The following is an 18,517-nucleotide window of genomic DNA, read 5'->3' on the forward strand; positions in this document are numbered from 1 at the left end:
CTTCTCTGGTTCTTTCGGGAAAACTCGGTGGAAAGTCGAGCGAATCGATCGAGATCACCTCGAGGTCACACGCTTCTGGAACTAGCGGCGAGCAAGCGGTTAATTACGAGCTCCAGCTATCGCCGTTTGCCGCGATTAAACTTGTCAATCGGAAAAAAGACCAAAAATGTGCTGGTTTAATTAATCGTTGATCGTTGCGACATCGGCTGGAGTCGAGTCGCGTCGCCACGGAAAATGCCAAAGTTGGCTCGTTTCGCGAAAAATTGCCCAAGCTGCGGTAGGTTTATATGGCGAAAAAATGGGAAAGCTATGCGAACGAACACCGATCGCGAAATAATAAAACGATCGGGTCGTTCGCCAGAGATGTAGAGACCGTTCTGGCACCGATCCAGCCAGCTTCCGGTATTTTCAAAGGCGTCACGAGCGAGGGACGAAGGGGAAGACAGACGGTCTGAAAAGTTGCAACGGTGAACAATATACTCCGTACGTGACTCATTTTCATCGCTGATTTCATAGCCGCGAAACGACAATTCGCGTTGATTTAACCCTGTGTCGGGGGATTATAGATAATCCGGAACAGGAGTTTTTGACGTATTCTTCTCCGCAGACTGTGCTAATTTCCTCTTCGTACAGTCTTGATTCCGTCGAACGTTGTCTCTCTGCCATGGAAAACCTAATCGTTCTATGCGCCTCTCGGCGTTTAGGAGCGAACGGTTCGCAGAGCAAAACACGTTCATCTGTGATTTACTTTCCTCGTTTAAAGTTTTAAACAAGTTGCTACGCGTCTCTGGGACCAAGCGCCAAAAGTCGCGGTAAGCACGTCGTCGAGTGTAATAAGGAATTCCCTTCGTTTCAACTTGTTTGTTTCGAAATGATCCGCTAACAAATTTACTACCGCGTCTACGTATTACGTTGTACATCGTACGACGACAGGATGTTTTACGGAAGCTAAATAAACCAGATACGCGTAAAGAGAAGAGAGAGAAGGAGGAAAAAATCGATCCTTTGCCGTGAAACGTCCGCGCTGGTTTAAACGAGACGCGCGTCCGCGTCCGGCAGACCGCGGCTACCGACGAAATATGGTTTACGAACCGGTACGGTCGCTGGAATTTATGTCGCGTGCATCTTGCACACGTGCGGGTACGTTCTATTCCCAAGAGAATACACGATGTCGTGCATAACGCGCGCTCGATGTAAATACCGTGCACTCCGGGCTCGGTGAAATATCGCAGCTGAATATCGACCGACAATGGACGGAAGGTAGAACACGATCGAATCGTGTCTGCGAAGCGAAGATATCGATATACCGTGGCGACACTGTCCGAAGGAAACGTTAACGTCGCGTTTGAACGTTCCTTCGGGTTGCCAGTTGCGCGTAAGTACGCGTTACATCGCTCTGGCGATTCTGTTCAGTTTTCGCCCTGAGTTTGGTTTTTTTACTAAATTAAAAAATATCGCGCTAGATAGATCAACCAGCGGACGATTCTCCTCTCTCTCTCTTCTCTTCGTCTTGGTTAATAATCGAATTACCCGAACTAACGTTCCACGTTAGAAAACGATCTATTGTTAGACAGGCGCGAAGAAAACAATCGTCGAGTAGCGCTACCGCTATCAGCCAACTGTTGCTTTGTAACACCTGATCGGATGCCAACGCGTAGCTAGCTACGGGTACGGTTCTTCCACGAAAATTTATCGACGCTTCTACGAGCTTCTTCGAAGTCGATCGATCGCGATCCATCCTACGCTGCTACGAAATTTATTACGTTCGATGTACGTTTCGATGGAAGTAGCGGATGCATCGGAATAACGCGAAAGATTTCGAGAGATCGTGCAAACGAAATGGTAAGATTCCCTTGAAATTCTGGTTTCTGCGAAGCAAAAGTAGAACGCAAAGCGCGTAGGTACTCGAGGCAGTCAAGGCACGTTTCATCGAACGGGGAGAAAAGAAAAGCCAGCTGTGGATAAACTGCAAAAGGTTTCTTTCTCCTTGGGAGAGCACCATCGAATTTTACGCTCGTTCAAGGTCTATCACGGTGACGATCGTTAGAGAAATTTGATTAGTCGATTCGGAAATCCCGGGCGAGTTCCGAGAACGCTAGAGAAATTCCAGGACGAATTTAGAGTTGGCGGGCGTGGGCGAAATGTATGGTCGACGCACGCAACTGTCAGCTATTTAAAAGCGACTACATCGTAAACACCGTACTATTTTTCGCCTTGCTAGGAAGTAGCGAATCGAAGCGGATCCAGAAAATCGCTCGTTCGATACTCGCTAAAACCTCTTACCGCGTACGTACGCGGTATCCCCTCTATTATTAACGAAGCAAAGTACGTATTGTACGTTGTACGTTAGAGCTCGTTAATCATATCCAAGTTGGTAAAATGGCGAAATGCCAAGGTATATGGAGACTTTGCGGCGCTAGGTCAGCTTCTTCGTATTCCGCGTTTGCTCGATAAAGCGTCAACGTTACTGGTAATTAAGAATAAAAAAAGAATGGCAACACGCGTGGAACCTTGTTACCGAGTTTCGGATGATCCACGCTTCGCTCAAGAGAGCTACTAATCCGCGTCCACGGCACGCGTTTCATTCACGGCCGATACGGTTTAAACGAGTTTCCGTCACGCTTTCGTAGCTGTCCTTTCAAGTAGGGAAACTAAATAATCCAATAGACGTACGCGAGCTTCTTCGTGGCAAACGTAAGCGTGTCATTCGACGCGTCGTAAAACGCGTTGTTCAGCGGTGCACAGTAGCGAACGTTCGTTCAACCGGCACACCGGTTATTTCGCGATAATTGTTTGTTCGCTCGTTAAATTTCAACCGTCTATGCTCTCTGATATAACGAAGTTACCGTATGGAAAAATGAGAGAAAAGAACATGCAGCAAAAGTGGTTTTTTTTTTCGAGAACCGAATTATGCCTGTGGTCGTTGAGCACGTAAACGAGCTTTCAAAAAAAGATTAAGCGAAGATCAGACGAAACGCTTTGGAACAACTTTCGTTCTCGCACGAAACAACCGCCTCCTACGGAGTAATTACTCTCCGGACTTGGTTGAAAAAGTAATTTTAACGAGCTGTACGGCTGCACAGACACGCGATCGTTATTGTATCGCGAATTAAAAAATTCGCCGTCCGTTGGACTAGACACGATCGCCGTTCGTACTTCCAACTATGACACTCGGTCGCTGGAACGTGTACGCACGTTGGCGGATCGAAACGAATCGATCGTGATTATCGTCGCGAAACTTCTCCTCCTAACGCGACATCTCGCGTGAATACCAAGGGGATTTTTCGTACTCGCGAGAAACGATCGCGAACGTAGGAACGAGAGAACGAAGGGAAATTTTGATGATCGCTTACCTGGTCGAATGATCGACGAAAGATCCACCGTCGAGAAGTCTGAGCTTAGCGAACAGCACTGCGTTCACGAATGGCACCGCGGTCAGCTCCTCCAGGTTCACCTCCACCGAGAATTTGTACTTCTTCTTCTTCATCATGAAGGCCATGTCACCAAGACCGAGACACTTCACTTTCACCACGAGTCGCTTAATCGTGGTTAAATTCGATCGGAGAACGTTCGCGATTCTCCAGCTTCTTACTCGGAAATCGTCGACGATTTTCTCGAGCAAACAACGAACACGGTACACGGCACGCGCGAGAAAAGTAGAAATTGTGCGCCAAATGCGACCATTTAACGTGGTTTTATCGCCGATAGCGACTAGTCGAGTCTCGCGCCGTGATACCGTTCCACCAATTACCTTAGATACTATTTACCAAAATATCTCTTCGCGTTTTCTACTCCGCTACGAAAAGGCAGTACCACGGCCCTCCGTTTCTTTTTGATCCTCTTTGTCGAACAACGATCATCCAACTTTTTTACAGGCTGGTCGATCCCGAGGGACGAAGCTGAACACTTGAAGCCGGCTGGGCGGATCTCGTTCGAAGCTTCACCGACATCGCTGCTCTTCTCTCGTACCAACACGAACGTGGCCTTCCGCGATCCTCTCTCTCGGCACCGACACTCACAAACGGCAATTATTCGTGCTCGCCATCCTCGTCGAGACTGCAAATTAAACCAAATTCAGTGTCTTTCTATAATAAAAGCTGCGAAGAATCGTGACCGCGTTTCGCGTATCTATTACATACGCGACGCGCGCGCGTGTGTGTGGCATTAATACTCGAGCTTTGAACGATAATGCCCGCGGTAATCCCAGGGCCACGGGCATCTGGAACCTTTCATTGCACAACTATAAAAAAAAAGCGATCAGAGACGTTGCTACATAGGTCTATGGGTCTGCTTGTGCAATTTTTTCCAGATAGATGCTCGCGTCTAGCTCGTGTTCATTCTAATTTCAGGCATTATTTTTGAATTTATAGCGCCAATCTGTTCCGCTTAAAGCAAACAACAACGAATATTTTTACACCGAATATTTTGTACGTGTCTATTTTAAACAGCGAATTACACGGTTCGTTAAGTATCGCGATTAAGCCGCGTGTTTGATCCTGTAGCGGCACTCGACAATAAACTTTCCAACGGTTTCTGTCCATGGCCATAAATTTTAGGATATTGTTTAGCTAAGATTCTCCAAAGGAACAAATAGTCTTTCTCTCAACAGTCCCTAAATCTATCACCTACTACGGGAAGATACGAGAAATCTGTTTTTCTAAACGTACGATGCTTCCCGCTAGCAACTTTCTCTCAAGGGCAGTTAGCATCCTTTTCCAACCACCGACACAAAATTAGCCAATTAACAACGACGTCCATTTCCCGCACTTTCCGAATCAAGGCTTTCCTCGACGAATCCGATGATCTCGCATCCTTAGACCGCATCATAGTTTCCCTCTGCAGCATCATCGTGACGGAAAGTCAGTCGTTACAGTCAGTTAGAGTCGTTACACGTTGGTCCGAGTCCAATAGTTGGTAGTTCACAATAATCGATCAGAGTTCCTCGGCATCTTAAGCAACCATCGCCCGAACTTGTATCGCGCATCAAAACGCATCGACCAGAAGTCGAACTTGTGATCGCGAATCGCGAACCGCTAATAGTAATCGCGAGTTCTACGCAAAATGTACGTATAGAGTATATCACAATAAATATATATGTCGGGTTAAGGTTGGAATTTTAGGCGTTCGACGAACCTTCGCTCGAATCTACCATCGCGGATATAGCTGATATTTATTGGTACAAATGTGGTCACTACGAGAGGCTATAAGTAATAGCGGCGATCGGATGGGCGAGATGTCGATGACAACGAATTCAGGTTCGATAAAAAAATCCACGGTTAACGGAATGACGAATGCGATGTGATACACGTATGACTATACTTACAAGTAACACTTATCTGCATGAACTGACCTACAGTCCAAGTGAAACTGCCCTTATATATTCTTCTCCCCACCTTTCGGGTCAATCTTTGTTTTTAAGGAGAGATATATAATTATTCCATACCTGTGTCAGGTACACGTCCCTGCCGTGACCGTGGCTACGTTCAGTGACCCGTTATGTTAGTTCAAGCCCAAGCCCATCGTCATAAAATCGGATTAGAACATTAAAACTATTTCTTAGTTTTATTACTTAAGTGTAGCTGTAGTAAAAGTCTGGACTAGGGTATTGGGGTTTTTCCCAACATTGCAAAAAGGAAGCCCCGATGTCCTTTCATCTCCGACATATATACTGTTAAATATACTCAAGTATTTCTTCCTAACATTGTCACGATCTATCACCTCAATCCTACTACCTTTTATACGAATTATTTACATCCTGTTGGCTGATAATATATAGTACTTTGATAATATTCTTCGACCTATATAATCTCGACGTTATTCGTACTCTAGATCCACACTTTGATATCCTATTTTTCTATGAAACATAATCTAAGGATATTTATCAAACGACCATAGACGATAAACATTCGCGTTGTACGAGCAAAAGAGCAAAGTTCCAGGAACTAAAAGCGCCACTGAACAAATAACAGAGTGTAGCAAGCGTTAGCGGGTGAACGTTCGCCAACGAATGTCACTGAACCTTTATCGACATTTCCAATAGGCACGTTCACGCGACTTGAAGACCTATAGCAGGATCGAGCGACCAGTGGTCGCGAGACCTGTCGCCGTCGGCGCAACGTCGATTGTTTTGAAAACGCTAATTGCGGCTGGGAACGCGAGCAAGCGAAAACGAGCACACTCTTCCTGGTGTTGGGTTTCAAGTTGCGAAGTAGGTGACCGCAGCACTCGACACGACGACCACCGGAGCTCTCCGCCTAGTACTACGAATTACGTATTAACGGCCCTCGATGACTCTTTCGTCAATCATGTCCGACCATTCACACCGAACTCGCCGTGTATAGTTGGCGAGACAGACGTAGCAGAGCTACGGGATCGATCAGACGTTTAACCGATGAAGACGAGTTGACCCGTCACGCGTTTCGTCAATTTCTTTCGTACGATGATCTTTTTTTCCTTTAGAAATTCCCTGCTTCTTCGCGTGTCCCATCTTTCTTACAAATAAAGCATATATTTAAATATTCTTGTCAATTTTGATTCGGTTCGTTACACCAATCGAGGATAGAATGAGAGAACCTCGCGATCCGATTTGTAGTACAAAAAGTCATTTTTCGCTATATCGTTTGCACCAACAATACTATCGCATACACGTGTTATTATGCTGTGTAGATAGCGTGTAAATCGAACGCGGTGTAAAGTTAAGTAAAAACTAACTTCGGCTTAAAAAATCTTAGTTAGAGACATAGTTTGAAACGATAAGTTTCTTGAACCGAACGTATACACGTTCGCGAAAGAGAATCTAGTAACGTCTCTAATTAATCGCGTGAAACTATAACGTGTTGGGAAATGAACGATCGTGAATGAAGTTTGTCTTTTCATCTGTCCTATGAGAACTTACGCGCGTGCAAGATCATTGAACGACGTTCGTCTAAGTAGTTTTGATTCGAGGGCAACAACGACGTCCACGAGCGAATAAAACTTTACACGCGAACTCGTTGCTCGTTAACGAAGAGCAAAAAGCAAATTTAACGCGATCCACTGAAATAAAACTGAAGTTGCAACGAAACGATAACACTCTGGAGCAAGGCTGAAAGCACAAAATGCGGAGGAAAAATTTATACTACTTGTCGCGAACGATATTAGAATATTTATACTCGGAGGAAGGAGGCGTGGTTTTAATTTAGAACGATAAGATAAGAGGCAGTTTTTTAGAAACTGCTTCAGACCTTCGGATTTGTTTCTTTCTTTGATTGTTCGTGTCTTATTGTTATCGTCTCTACAATAAATAAGTTACCACGTAAGCACTGCAAATGACGAAATCCCTCGATCGCCGACCGATCGAAGATAAAGAGCAACTTGAAATCGATCGATGCATCATCGATAACAGCAACAAGGAGCAATTAACGTTTTCTTAGATTCTACATTATTTTTTGATAATTACAAAATATCATTACCTATGTTCGTTTTATCAAATTACTCGTAATAATTTCCTCCTTATTTGGGTCTAACTTCCGCCTGATATAGAAAAATAATAAATTTCACTCCTAGTTTTACCTATCACCTGTCGAGGAAAAGAAGTATTACCAAATTCGCGTAGTAACTTTAAACGTATTGTAAAAATATACCTCAAAAAGAAAAACGTAACAGTTTCGTTACAGATGGACCACCCTATAGAACTATATAGACGAAGCTCGATCCCGGGACAAGAAGCGCATTCGTCCGAATCGAATTAAACGAACCCACGCGCCTACAAATACTTGACCGAACTAACAGAACCCTCTGGGCAATGTATATTTGGCAATTATAATAATGCAACACAGTCCTAATTAGAAGATCGCGAATTACGAACGAATCGTTTAATTTCATAATCACACGCAACCGCCAATCTGTATATATTATATATTGTATAGAAAGCGACGGAAAAAGATAAAATTCAGGAATCGTGCATCTCGAAATCTATCTCTCGACGTTATCTCACCTACCTGTTTTATTTTTCGTGCGCCGCGTTAATGACACGGATGCGCCCGTTTCCACCGATGCGTTTTGTTTAAACAAACTGGCTGTCACGTGTCACTACTACACACCGTTTATGCACACAAAGGTGCATACACGATCGAGAAGAACGCTAGACGAATATGCTCTGCCACGAATAACCTACTAACGAGTATGCGGGGAGGAAAAAGCGCGAAACAAACGATAACCGTGTACACCGTACGAATCTGATTTCGTATTATTTTCGTTCATTTCTGTGTCGAGAACGAGGAACGGGTGGAAGCGACGTGTGCACATTCGCAATGATATTTGCGAACAGACATTGAGCTTCTCTACAGATAAAATTACGCCACAATAAACAAGCGATATATCGGGTATATATTTTCGGAATTTTCTGATGGATAATACACAACGATACGTTATTCTACCACCTGTCAAACGATTTTATCCGTGATACATCAAATATAACGTCGGCACACTGTACGTAGCTCGATTTTTTTCAGAGCAAATGCAAACAACGCCAGGCGATCTACCGTATTGTGACAACAATTTTTTTAAGGGTACGCCAATTTCGAGGCACAAGTTGAAAAGATGAAGCGCATCGTGACAAGAAACGATTCGAAAGACAACGCGATTCGATGGTTCACAGTAATCGTCTCATGATGGCAGGTGCAGAACAATTTCCGTCTTGACTTTATAACCTCTCCTTTCATCTCGCCGATAACTTTCCAACGAGTGCACGGGCTTTATCTCGCGTATCTGTCAAACTGTAACGTAGCACGGAAAAAGAAAACATCCTGACGCCAGTAAAATCGTAACGGACCGCGAAATTATCAATGATATGCGACGCCCGTTCCAAAAAAGAAGCAAAAAAGAGAGTCATCAACTCTGAATTGTACTCACTCGTCGTCGGCTCGTTCTCGCTTTTATCGATGTTAGCCAACCTCGCACAGTCTTACACTTTTCATGATTACAAAATCATTCCTTCGGGAAACCACGAAATTACAAAGTCTCGATGCGAGAACTTGACAAATTTACGGACAAAAAAGTTTCCTCACATCCGACGGAACGGAGGTCCTCTGTGAACTGACGCGTCTCGATATCAGCTTGTTCACTAACGTTGCAACTCCACCTGTCGTCGACTCCTTGCAGTTATATTCGAACGGAAATTCTATTGGCCTCGAGATTACCACGCGGTGAGCGAGACGCATTTCCTGATTGGTCACTGCCAAAACGACCAGAAGAATTTCTGACAAACCGTTCCACTATCCTGTCGCTAGCATCGAATAACTTCCGAAATAACGGGCAATATTGTAACCAATAGAAACAGACGTTTAGGAAGAAAGTTGATACGATTTCCAAATTCAAGTATTAAACGGTATTATACGAATTAATATTATTTAAAAAGTATTATCGTCAAATCGGTCACTTTTAAAATACTTTAAATGTAAACTGATAATCCTATGTCATTTACATAGTAGAATGTTGCACCATGTCACATAGTATAATAAATATTTGAATGCAATTATATGTATTATTAAATTTTGTATACAGATATTATGACAGCATGTGAATTTATTCACGTGACTAAGTTATAGGTGCTTGAAGTTAGTAATTTAAAAAATGCTCTAATTAAATATAAGAAAATAGACAATAAATAGATCATCGAACGTATAATGTTTAAAATAAACGTTCGCAATCGCCGTATTCTTACTATTATTTTATTCCAATGTGCAAGTAGGTAAGATAGTAATATCGGATAAAAAGCTCCACATTTGCCATTCAAATGGTATTATCTCTGAATATATGAACATTTTTCCAGCACAAACTAGTATATATATATTCTTCTTCCATAATTACATAATTGATTATGATTAAGAAAAAGAATCTTAATAAGTATAGGCGAGACGGTAACTAAAGTTAGTTCAAAGTTGTTGCGCGCTTGGAGGTGGTTCGCTCGCAATTCGTTGTAACAAAGCAGACTTCCGGCACCTTAGTGCTCGAATGGCCGACACCAAGGTTGTCTTTTCTGTCAAACGAAATTATTTCTGACGTGATCGAAATCATGTAAATGTCCACCGATAACTTGGAAAAATCGTTGGAACGTGGGTAGATCGATGCGTGGATCGTGGAAACGGGGTGTGTCCGTGGTTTTAATCAACAACAACGCAAGAAGAGGCACCGGTGTCTCTTCAAATTTTGGATCTACCAAGAGGGTAATCCCTGTTCTTTGCTGGGGGTGTAAATAGAAGCGGGCAACTAAAACCGTACGACACCGAGAACCGAGGCACAATAAGTTCGCTTAAGAATGCAATTCAGATGATCCGAAATACTTTACAAACCAAATCGACATTATGAATTCGAGTTAGTGTGCTTTTAACGATGCCGTGTCGAACTTTGTACGCGCAAAGCTTGTTTTGCTTATCAATCTCGATCCACTGAATTATTTTCTTCGTATTCGAATGAATCGTATTGATAAATTATGAGGTTGACGCTCGATTGTTAGGAAATTCTGTCACAAGTGAAATTCTTCCGTCCCGGATTCCCATTCCCGAATTTATTACTCAAATGGTACTCTCTGCTTATTAAAAATAAAAATTAAGTTATATTCGAGAAATATAGTGAGTAGAGTGCAATCATTTGTGGGAAACATATCTGTTTTTTGATTTCACGACATTCTCTAAATAGAATGCGAACATTGTGCATCTTCTATGTATAGTGAATACATGCAGTTAGTTTTATCTTTAAATTTATCATGCAGTTGTGTGTAGTTGTTAATATTAATTCAACTCATATATTACTGTGCTTTATTTTTTCCTCTTCCTTATGTATCTATTGTTATATATTGGGATGTATATTCCAAGATGTGTGTGTGTGTGTGTGTGCGCGCGCGTGTGTGTGTACATATATATGTATTCACATATCTACATGTAATCATTACACAAAAATATCAAATTAAAGAATATTTAATCGTATATATATACATATATGTTATACATTACATTATTATAACACAGTAATATTATATGCTATGTTATAGACATAGTTATGGAGGATAGCATGAGTGTTAAATCAATGGAATCAGTGGCAACAAGTGATGAATATGAATTTGTAAATGACAGAGGTAATGGCAAACATCAACAAACATTAATCAGTGAATTACCAATGTTGAAAATTGCCAATAACGGCAATTTTGAAGATCTTCAAAATAATCTTCGTGAGGTTTGGACATACTTATATTATTTAGAAATATCAATTCTTAACGTATATTATCTTTTTAACTGCATATCAATAATTATCTGAGTCACTGATAAAAATCCATAGGTATTGACAGAAGATTCAAAAATGGAAAGCAATGATTATAAAATTGTGAGCAGTGCGCAACAAAATCAACCAAAATCTAAAAAAGTGGGACAAAGTAAATTTTATGATGTAAGTTCTTGTATGGTTGCGTCTGAGAAACAGGATATTATGAAACCAGAAGATTATATTGACGAAGGTACAAATTATTATTTCTCTATCAACCATAAAAGATATTCTGCAGAGTATGAGATATCATTTTTTATATTTAGAAATAAATTCCCTGGCTAATGTTCAACAAGAATGTACTATTTTCAATGGGGTGACTTATCTGGGATCGGCAACAATAAATGCGCCTAAATCAGAATGTGAAATACAGCGCAATATGAACATATTAAATGCAGAACAATCCCTTAATTTGGGAATTAAAGTATCTGTTTCTGTACCAAGTAGCTCTCAAGGTTCTGTTGTGTATGTACAGCTACTAGAAATAGTAATAAAATGTTTTTTTCATCGTACATCATGTATCATTATGTTTGTTTGATAGTTTATATGATGCTGCTACTCAACAACCAATTGCACATTATGAAGTACAACGAATCCTATTTTATGCGCGTGGTGAAAGTGTTGGTCCATGCGCAGCATGTTTTGCTTTTACATGGTCACATGGGGATACATTGGAATCTGCCATTTATCAGTGTCATGTTTTCCGATGCGATATACCAGAAGCAGTATGTTCAATGTTTTTTTGCACGATAATATCAAGTTTTAATCAAAATACATTATCGATGTAATTCGTCATAGGTAGGACAAGTTTCTGCTTGCTTTTCTAAAGCCTTCCACAGAATACCACGTTCGATGACTAGCTCTCTAACAGGAAGTGATTTCAATGGGTTTAACATTGGAAGTGAAAAAACTAATTCTCGTGTATTTATTTTTGAAGTAACAATGGAAATAAAAGAAGAAGATGGAAAGGGAGGTTTCAGTATAGTTCCTAAGGATAGAAATTGTTTTAAACTTCGAAATAACGTAGCTAAACAAGTGTGTTTAAGTATTCAGCAAGTTTCTAGCAAAGAAGGAGGAATTACTCTTGAAGTTGAGAGGTGCTTTGGAGTCCTTGTTAGTCCTGGACGCAATGTTAAACATAGTGATATGCGTCTGCTTGAAATGGTAACATTAACTATTTACAAACCAGATATTTATAATTAATAATGCTTCTGGTCTTACAATAATAATAAAAATGATATTGTTTGTAGCAAGTTAATGCTGGTCCACTAGTTCAAGATAAACAATGTTACAACATATGTGGTCACTGGGATCCTGCAGATCCAGCTTTAGAAACTCTCAATATTGAAACCCCAAGAGAAGGAAAAATTTATATGACAGTTGCTGTTGATTTAGTAATACGTGGTATCCGAGAACCCGTCAGATTTATAATAGAGACGTTAGTTAAAGTATTTCCACAAAATGAAAGATTTTGGTATTTTAATAAACGAAATCTTGTACAACAATTTTACCTTAACTCAAAAGAAGTAAGACATCCAAAATATTAGTTCTTTACTCATTCTAATGTCACAAATTTCATGCGTATTTATCATTATATAGATAATATCCGGAGATGGTACGGAAGTTCACTATGAAGTACAAAGTATAGAAACTTCAGGAGAGCTGGATAGAAACAGATTAAATCTCGCCCTTAATTTAGCATCACTGATTCGATCTCCTTCTTTAACTAGCATTGACACGCTTACACCCAAGGAGGAAATAGACTCAGGTTAAAATAAGATATTTAACTATTTTATTTAATGAGAAGGATAAAAAGTATATTGATTATATTTCTACATTGACAGATGGAGATGAACCGATGTTAAGTGGCACAGGTGAAGTATCAAAAGATTGTTCTGCAGACGAACTAGCTAGTTGGGCAGAAGTACTAGACAGTTGGCAAGTTAATGAACAACGTCCAAAACTTCTTATAAAACTTACAAAGCAAGGTATTCCTGAAGCCCTACGCGGAGAAGTATGGCAACGTTTAAGTAATTGCGATAATTCACAAGAAATGATGGATAGATACAGGACTTTAATTACTAAGGTAAATGAAAATAGTATGTGACAGAAAACGTATATAATAATTATATTGTTTTACATCTATAGGAAAGCAGTTGCGAGAGTGTTATTTTAAGAGATATTAATAGAACATTTCCTGCCCATGACTTTTTCAAAGAAACAGGTGGTTTGGGACAAGATTCTTTGTACAGAATAAGTAAAGCGTATGCAGTGTACGATGAAGAAGTTGGATATTGCCAAGGACTTAGCTTTTTAGTTGCTAGTTTACTCCTTCACGTAAGTGATTGGCATCCAATGGTTGACATTTGTAAGAGGCATATCTGCATTTTTGATAGTAATTTATTAGGGTGTGTAATGACAAGAGAAACATTAGGTATTTCTTACAGATGCCGGAAGAACAAGCTTTTTGTGTTCTGGTGAAGTTAATGTATGACTATGGTCTAAGAGATTTGTACAAGGATAGATTTGACAACCTTCATATGAGATTTTATCAGCTTAATAGATTAATAGAGGTTCGTAATATATTTTAATTAATTACGGACAATTACAATATTTATTACTTACAATTTTTATTGTACTTTTAGGACCAGCTGCCAGAACTTTATAAACATTTTTGCGATCGTGGTGTAGAAACACATATGTTCGCTGCACAATGGTTTTTAACTCTTTTTACAGCCAGATTTCCACTTTATCTTGTTTTCCATATTCTGGACGTATTCCTTTTACAAGGACTTGATACATTATTCCAGGTTGCTCTCGCGTTATTAATGGTAGGTAACCGTCTTTAACTCGCAACACGTTTTACAGAATATATCATTTATAAAAATGTATGTTTCTATAGTTGTGCAAAAAGGAACTACTTCAATTAGATTTTGAAAGTATATTAAAATACTTTCGGGTGCATTTACCTAAACGTTGTCGAAACGAAGAAATATCGCGCTATGTCATGAAGTTAGCCTGCTCAGTTACCTTAAAGAAATTAAAGAAGTATGAAGCGGAATTTATGACACTGAAAGGTAATTTCATATTTTATGTTTGAATCACGCAAATACATGTATACTTTTTAGTACATCTGAAAGTAATACAAACTACAATACTCTTTTATATGCATGTATAGTCTGTATAGAGATGAAAAAAATGGTCGAGCGATCATAAATTTAACTTTGTTGTGCTGAAGCTTTACACGTTCGTCTTTGTTGCCATATTTTAGAATTGAAATGTAAATACGTATTTCGACATTTAGATACCTACTCTTTTCATTGACTTTAATGAAAGTATACATAGAATATGAATGAAAATCAAAATAATATACCTCTGTTTTATCTAGTACTAAGTTCGAAGAAAATTGGCAACTTATAATATGACCTAATCCCAATCTAGTTTTTTTTTTTTATGAAATAAATATATTTTACATTTGCATGACATAATTTCATGCTTATATACCAAAGCATAAATTATGTCCACCTACATAGTCTTGTAAAGACACTTCAGTGAATAGTTGTAAAAAATATTTGATATTTACAATATGATCTACGTTGTTGGAAAACATTTTATTGCATAATACGAACTTGTGGAATAAAACTCTTAATATAGTTTGGAATATCAAGAATTATGTAGTAAATATTTGGTAAAAATTTAATGAAATTTATTGTTTTGAAGAAATATTTCTTCTACTTATAAACAGATTCTTTTATTTCTGTTTGGTATTCCATTTAATCTTGTATAACTTTTCGAATGTATTGTCAATCTTCGTAACAAGCTAACCACAAGCTGTGTACATATGTTGATAAAATATTAGTTCAGTAACAGTTATGCACAAACATGAGATTTCAACCAGTTGACAAATCATGAAATACGTTTCTTATCTTTTTCTTATTGCCATGTATATTTCCCGCGAGACAGTTTTATGTCAATTCCAAAGAGGTCCCTTCAATTTCTTTCTCAAAGACGAAATAGTAATAAGAGATTACAGTTGTAAATTTTGGACAGAATTTTTTCAGATTCGATAGACTGGCTGAAATATCACAGCTACTATGTTATAGCAATATACTCTTTGCAAGATCGATACATTTTCTGTTTTGATTGATTCTCTTATGCTTAAAGTTGATATTCTTTCGTACAAACTAACGAAGCGCAAATCAGCTGTTATAAAAAAGCATTGTCCAAAAATTATACTCATTTTTTTATTGAATTATTTATGTTGTAATATTTGTAAATTTTTATAATTTTGTGTTGTTTATAATAACATTTTTTCGCGCTTATCCAGCCGTACTGCTTTGTATACTGTCTTGTATATCAATTTTTATAAAAAAAAAAAATTATTTATTTTTTCTTGTTAGAAATAAATCGTCCATTTAGAATAGCGTTTTTAATTTTGTCAATTTACCTGTGTATACCCTGTTCCTCACACTTTATGAAAAAGTTTCATTTTTTGTTTTAACCGCAATTGTTTTATGCAATGTTTTATATTTGTTATATGAAAGCTTATAGCTTTTATTTTACCAATTGCTCATTACAGAATCAAATAAATTATACTTTAGGTATATTATTATTAAATTGTTTGCAAGTTAGTGCATCTCTAATGTAATACTAATGGGATTTTAGCAAGAATTTGTATACAAAGTTGTTAAGGCTTACAAGGCTTGATAAATATTGAAATTCATTATCGAAAATGATAAATACGCTATCGCGCACAAATCATCTTATTTAGGTACAGTAATAACGAGTATATACAGGGCATTCTAAAACTATATCAAATGCTTTAAATTTATATTTGTTCGCGATTTTTTATACCTTGAACGCGTTAAATTCTATCAGAGGCATTATCTGTATATTTATGAGCTATAGCAGGCAACAAACATATTTAATAAGTTTAACAGCTGTGCCAGCAGTTTAAAATTGGCCATGGTATGTTCTGCATAGAGAATATATGTGGTGGTATCTGCTTTTCCAAGATATCGTATGTCGGCCAATTACATTAAAGTCATTCGTTTCCAATGTTTCACTGTCGGAATCATGAGCCATACTATAAAGACATTGATAGAGAGTAAGATTGTATTTGTAAGCTTCTTACATAATCACGATTAAAAATACTGTAATATTTTTATCCTACTATAGAACTATAGATTTAATATAAATATTTATTATATAAAATATCAGAAACATACAAATGTACGTATATAGACTTGTTTCAAACGCTAACGTGTAACTTTTTCTTATGGCGTAGAAGCGCAAGAGAATGCGGATGAATATAGCAATGAAGTAGAACAGCTACGGGGCACAGTAGCGAGAAATGAGGAGGAAAAACAGAGATTAGAAGCCGAATTGGTTCAAGTCAAGGAAATGCTACAACGAGAAGTAGCAAGAGCAGATGCGGAAAGTAGACGAAGCAATATTATTATTGCTGAGTACAAACAGGCACGTATATGTAAATGATCACATTTATCATATGAAACTATTGAATTTATTGTACTGTATCATAGATGAAATATTTATTTTAGATTTGTCAACGTTTGGAAGATGACTATAATGCTGCAAAGACAACACTTAGTGAATTGCGAGTAAGTAAAAAACATTTAATTCTCATGGAATTCTTGTATGACAATTTATAAATAATTTTACCCTTTAGACGAAGGTTTCGAAATGTGAAAAGTGTAAAAGTTGTATAATGGATTCGTCCAATATATTAGCAGATATTGCACACCCTTTAGAAAACCGAATAGATCCTATGTTGCACAGAGTGCAGGAGAGAGTACGAGAATTAGAATTGGAGTTAGCCCAAACAAAGCTAGCCCATGTTGAAGCTGAATGTAGAAACCAGGTAAATAAGCATGTTATTTACTAATTCTCGATATTATCTAGAATTACATTTGTAAGATTAATTTCCTTTATAGGATTTAACACATCAATTGCATGCGACTGCTTCTGAACTTCAAGCAGCGAGAAACAGCTGGCCGTGGCTTAGTAAGACACTGTCGAGTATAAAAGAAGCGGCGAATAAAAGAGAAGTAATAGCTCCGTCATTAATGAAAGATCTTAGACGAGATAGCGCACCCGGAGGTGAAATGCATCATTTGATACATTCCCGTAATCGCGAGACTCGTGATAATCTTAAGGAAGTTGTGTGATTCAGTAAGTATTCGAGTTAAAGTGCATAAATATAACGAGGAACGCTATTTTGAAGTAGAAAAATAAACCTAATTATAATATATTATACACATCTATTCAAACGAAGTTACTTTAACCAGGCGAAGTGTTGGAAGAATTCGTATATTACGAGAAAAGACCTATTTGAAATATAAATTCGAATACACAATGTACGTCCATGATTACATGTAGTATTCTACTTGACCTGTTTATAATATACATTCGGTATATTTTACGTCAGGTTCCTCGCGTGCACTATTAATCGCGTGCTTTTAGCGATGTCAGCTTTATCCTGCAACTCTGATATTAATCTTGATATTACTTGTTTACATTTGTTAATCGTTTCAGTATATTGATTTTTACCTAAACTTGGTTTGTGAATTATTAATTTTATTTGAAATCCGGTTTTTATGTATTAATAAGGAATTTCACACGAAATTAGAAGTCCTATATTAAGCAATTGATTAAGTGATAGGGCACATATGGAGATGCAAAAAAAGATTACAATAGATGTTAGCGATAAGTTCACTACGTTTTGTATGAAACTAGTCTAAGACGTGGAAAATAGAAATACTATAGACTTTACTGTATATAAATAGCTCTCTCTCTCTCTCTCTCTCTCTCTCTCTCTCTCTATCTATCTATCTATCTATCTATCGATCTCTCTCTCTCTCTCTCTCTTTCTCTCAGGCAACTAACAGACGTAACAGACTGCGGAAATCAGATAATATTTCTGTAATCTTCATTTACTTTCTGTACGGATTTATTACAATGACATTCCAAAATCATAAATACATGTGCGTTTTTTTTATTAAACTTTTATTTTAATCGGTATATCTAGGGCTATTGATTAAAGAATATGTATGACACTTATTGATGTATGCGCCTTACAACTAATTTTAAATCGTAACGAGTAACATAAATTACATGAAAGAGAAACATTTCACATTGTTTAATTTTTATATGCAATTTATTGTCTGCTGATGCTATTAATAATCACGTAAAATAATACTGC

The 18,517-nt window shown here is 38.1% G+C and overlaps 2 protein-coding genes across 7 annotated transcripts in view; one reads left to right on the forward strand and one right to left on the reverse strand.

Moving 5' to 3' along the window:
* LOC138180023 (early estrogen-induced gene 1 protein) overlaps nt 1–9,100 on the reverse strand; it is a 51,765-nt gene extending 42,665 nt beyond the window's left edge. For 2 of the 4 annotated variants that reach the window (XM_069113430.1, XM_069113428.1), the window contains exons 1-2: nt 8,893–9,100; nt 3,354–4,056 (exon numbers count right to left, since the gene is read on the reverse strand). In XM_069113430.1, coding sequence (XP_068969531.1) covers nt 3,354–3,499 — 146 coding nt within the window. In that variant the 5' untranslated portion in view covers nt 3,500–4,056; nt 8,893–9,100. Of the gene's footprint in view, nt 1–3,353; nt 4,057–8,892 lie in introns of those variants that run through there. The other 2 variants (XM_069113431.1, XM_069113429.1) reach the window with 2 other exon arrangements.
* An 830-nt stretch (nt 9,101–9,930) lies between these two features.
* On the forward strand, nt 9,931–18,177 carry GAPcenA (GTPase activating protein and centrosome-associated). Of its 3 annotated transcripts, XM_069112637.1 has the most exons (17): nt 10,213–10,353; nt 11,030–11,211; nt 11,314–11,488; nt 11,562–11,760; nt 11,837–12,020; nt 12,094–12,459; nt 12,546–12,821; nt 12,895–13,063; nt 13,140–13,381; nt 13,444–13,632; nt 13,743–13,868; nt 13,941–14,126; nt 14,198–14,372; nt 16,583–16,773; nt 16,857–16,916; nt 16,985–17,176; nt 17,250–18,177. In XM_069112637.1, exons 1-17 carry the CDS (start codon nt 10,344–10,346, stop codon nt 17,481–17,483), a joined length of 3,156 nt encoding a protein of 1,051 aa, XP_068968738.1. In that variant the 5' UTR covers nt 10,213–10,343; the 3' UTR covers nt 17,484–18,177. The 3 variants fall into 3 exon arrangements, with proteins under 3 accessions (XP_068968737.1, XP_068968736.1, XP_068968738.1); XM_069112636.1 differs by lacking the exons at nt 16,857–16,916; nt 16,985–17,176; nt 17,250–18,177 and having other exon boundaries at nt 9,931–10,244; nt 16,583–16,809; XM_069112635.1 differs by lacking the exons at nt 10,213–10,353; nt 16,857–16,916; nt 16,985–17,176; nt 17,250–18,177 and adding an exon at nt 9,932–10,205 and having other exon boundaries at nt 16,583–16,809.
* Nucleotides 18,178–18,517: the final 340 nt, after the last annotated feature.

Source organism: Bombus flavifrons, chromosome 5, assembly GCF_040668555.2.
Source record: "Bombus flavifrons isolate JBK064 chromosome 5, iyBomFlav1_principal, whole genome shotgun sequence".
Taxonomy (NCBI): domain Eukaryota; kingdom Metazoa; phylum Arthropoda; class Insecta; order Hymenoptera; family Apidae; genus Bombus; species Bombus flavifrons.

Bases quoted from the DNA above. Each gene is read 5' to 3' on its own strand.
- GAPcenA (XM_069112637.1), top strand. The intron at 13,633-13,742 runs GTAAGTGATTGG...TATTTCTTACAG, and splicing joins TTGCTAGTTTACTCCTTCAC to ATGCCGGAAGAACAAGCTTT. The intron at 16,917-16,984 runs GTAAGTAAAAAA...TTTACCCTTTAG, and splicing joins CAACACTTAGTGAATTGCGA to ACGAAGGTTTCGAAATGTGA.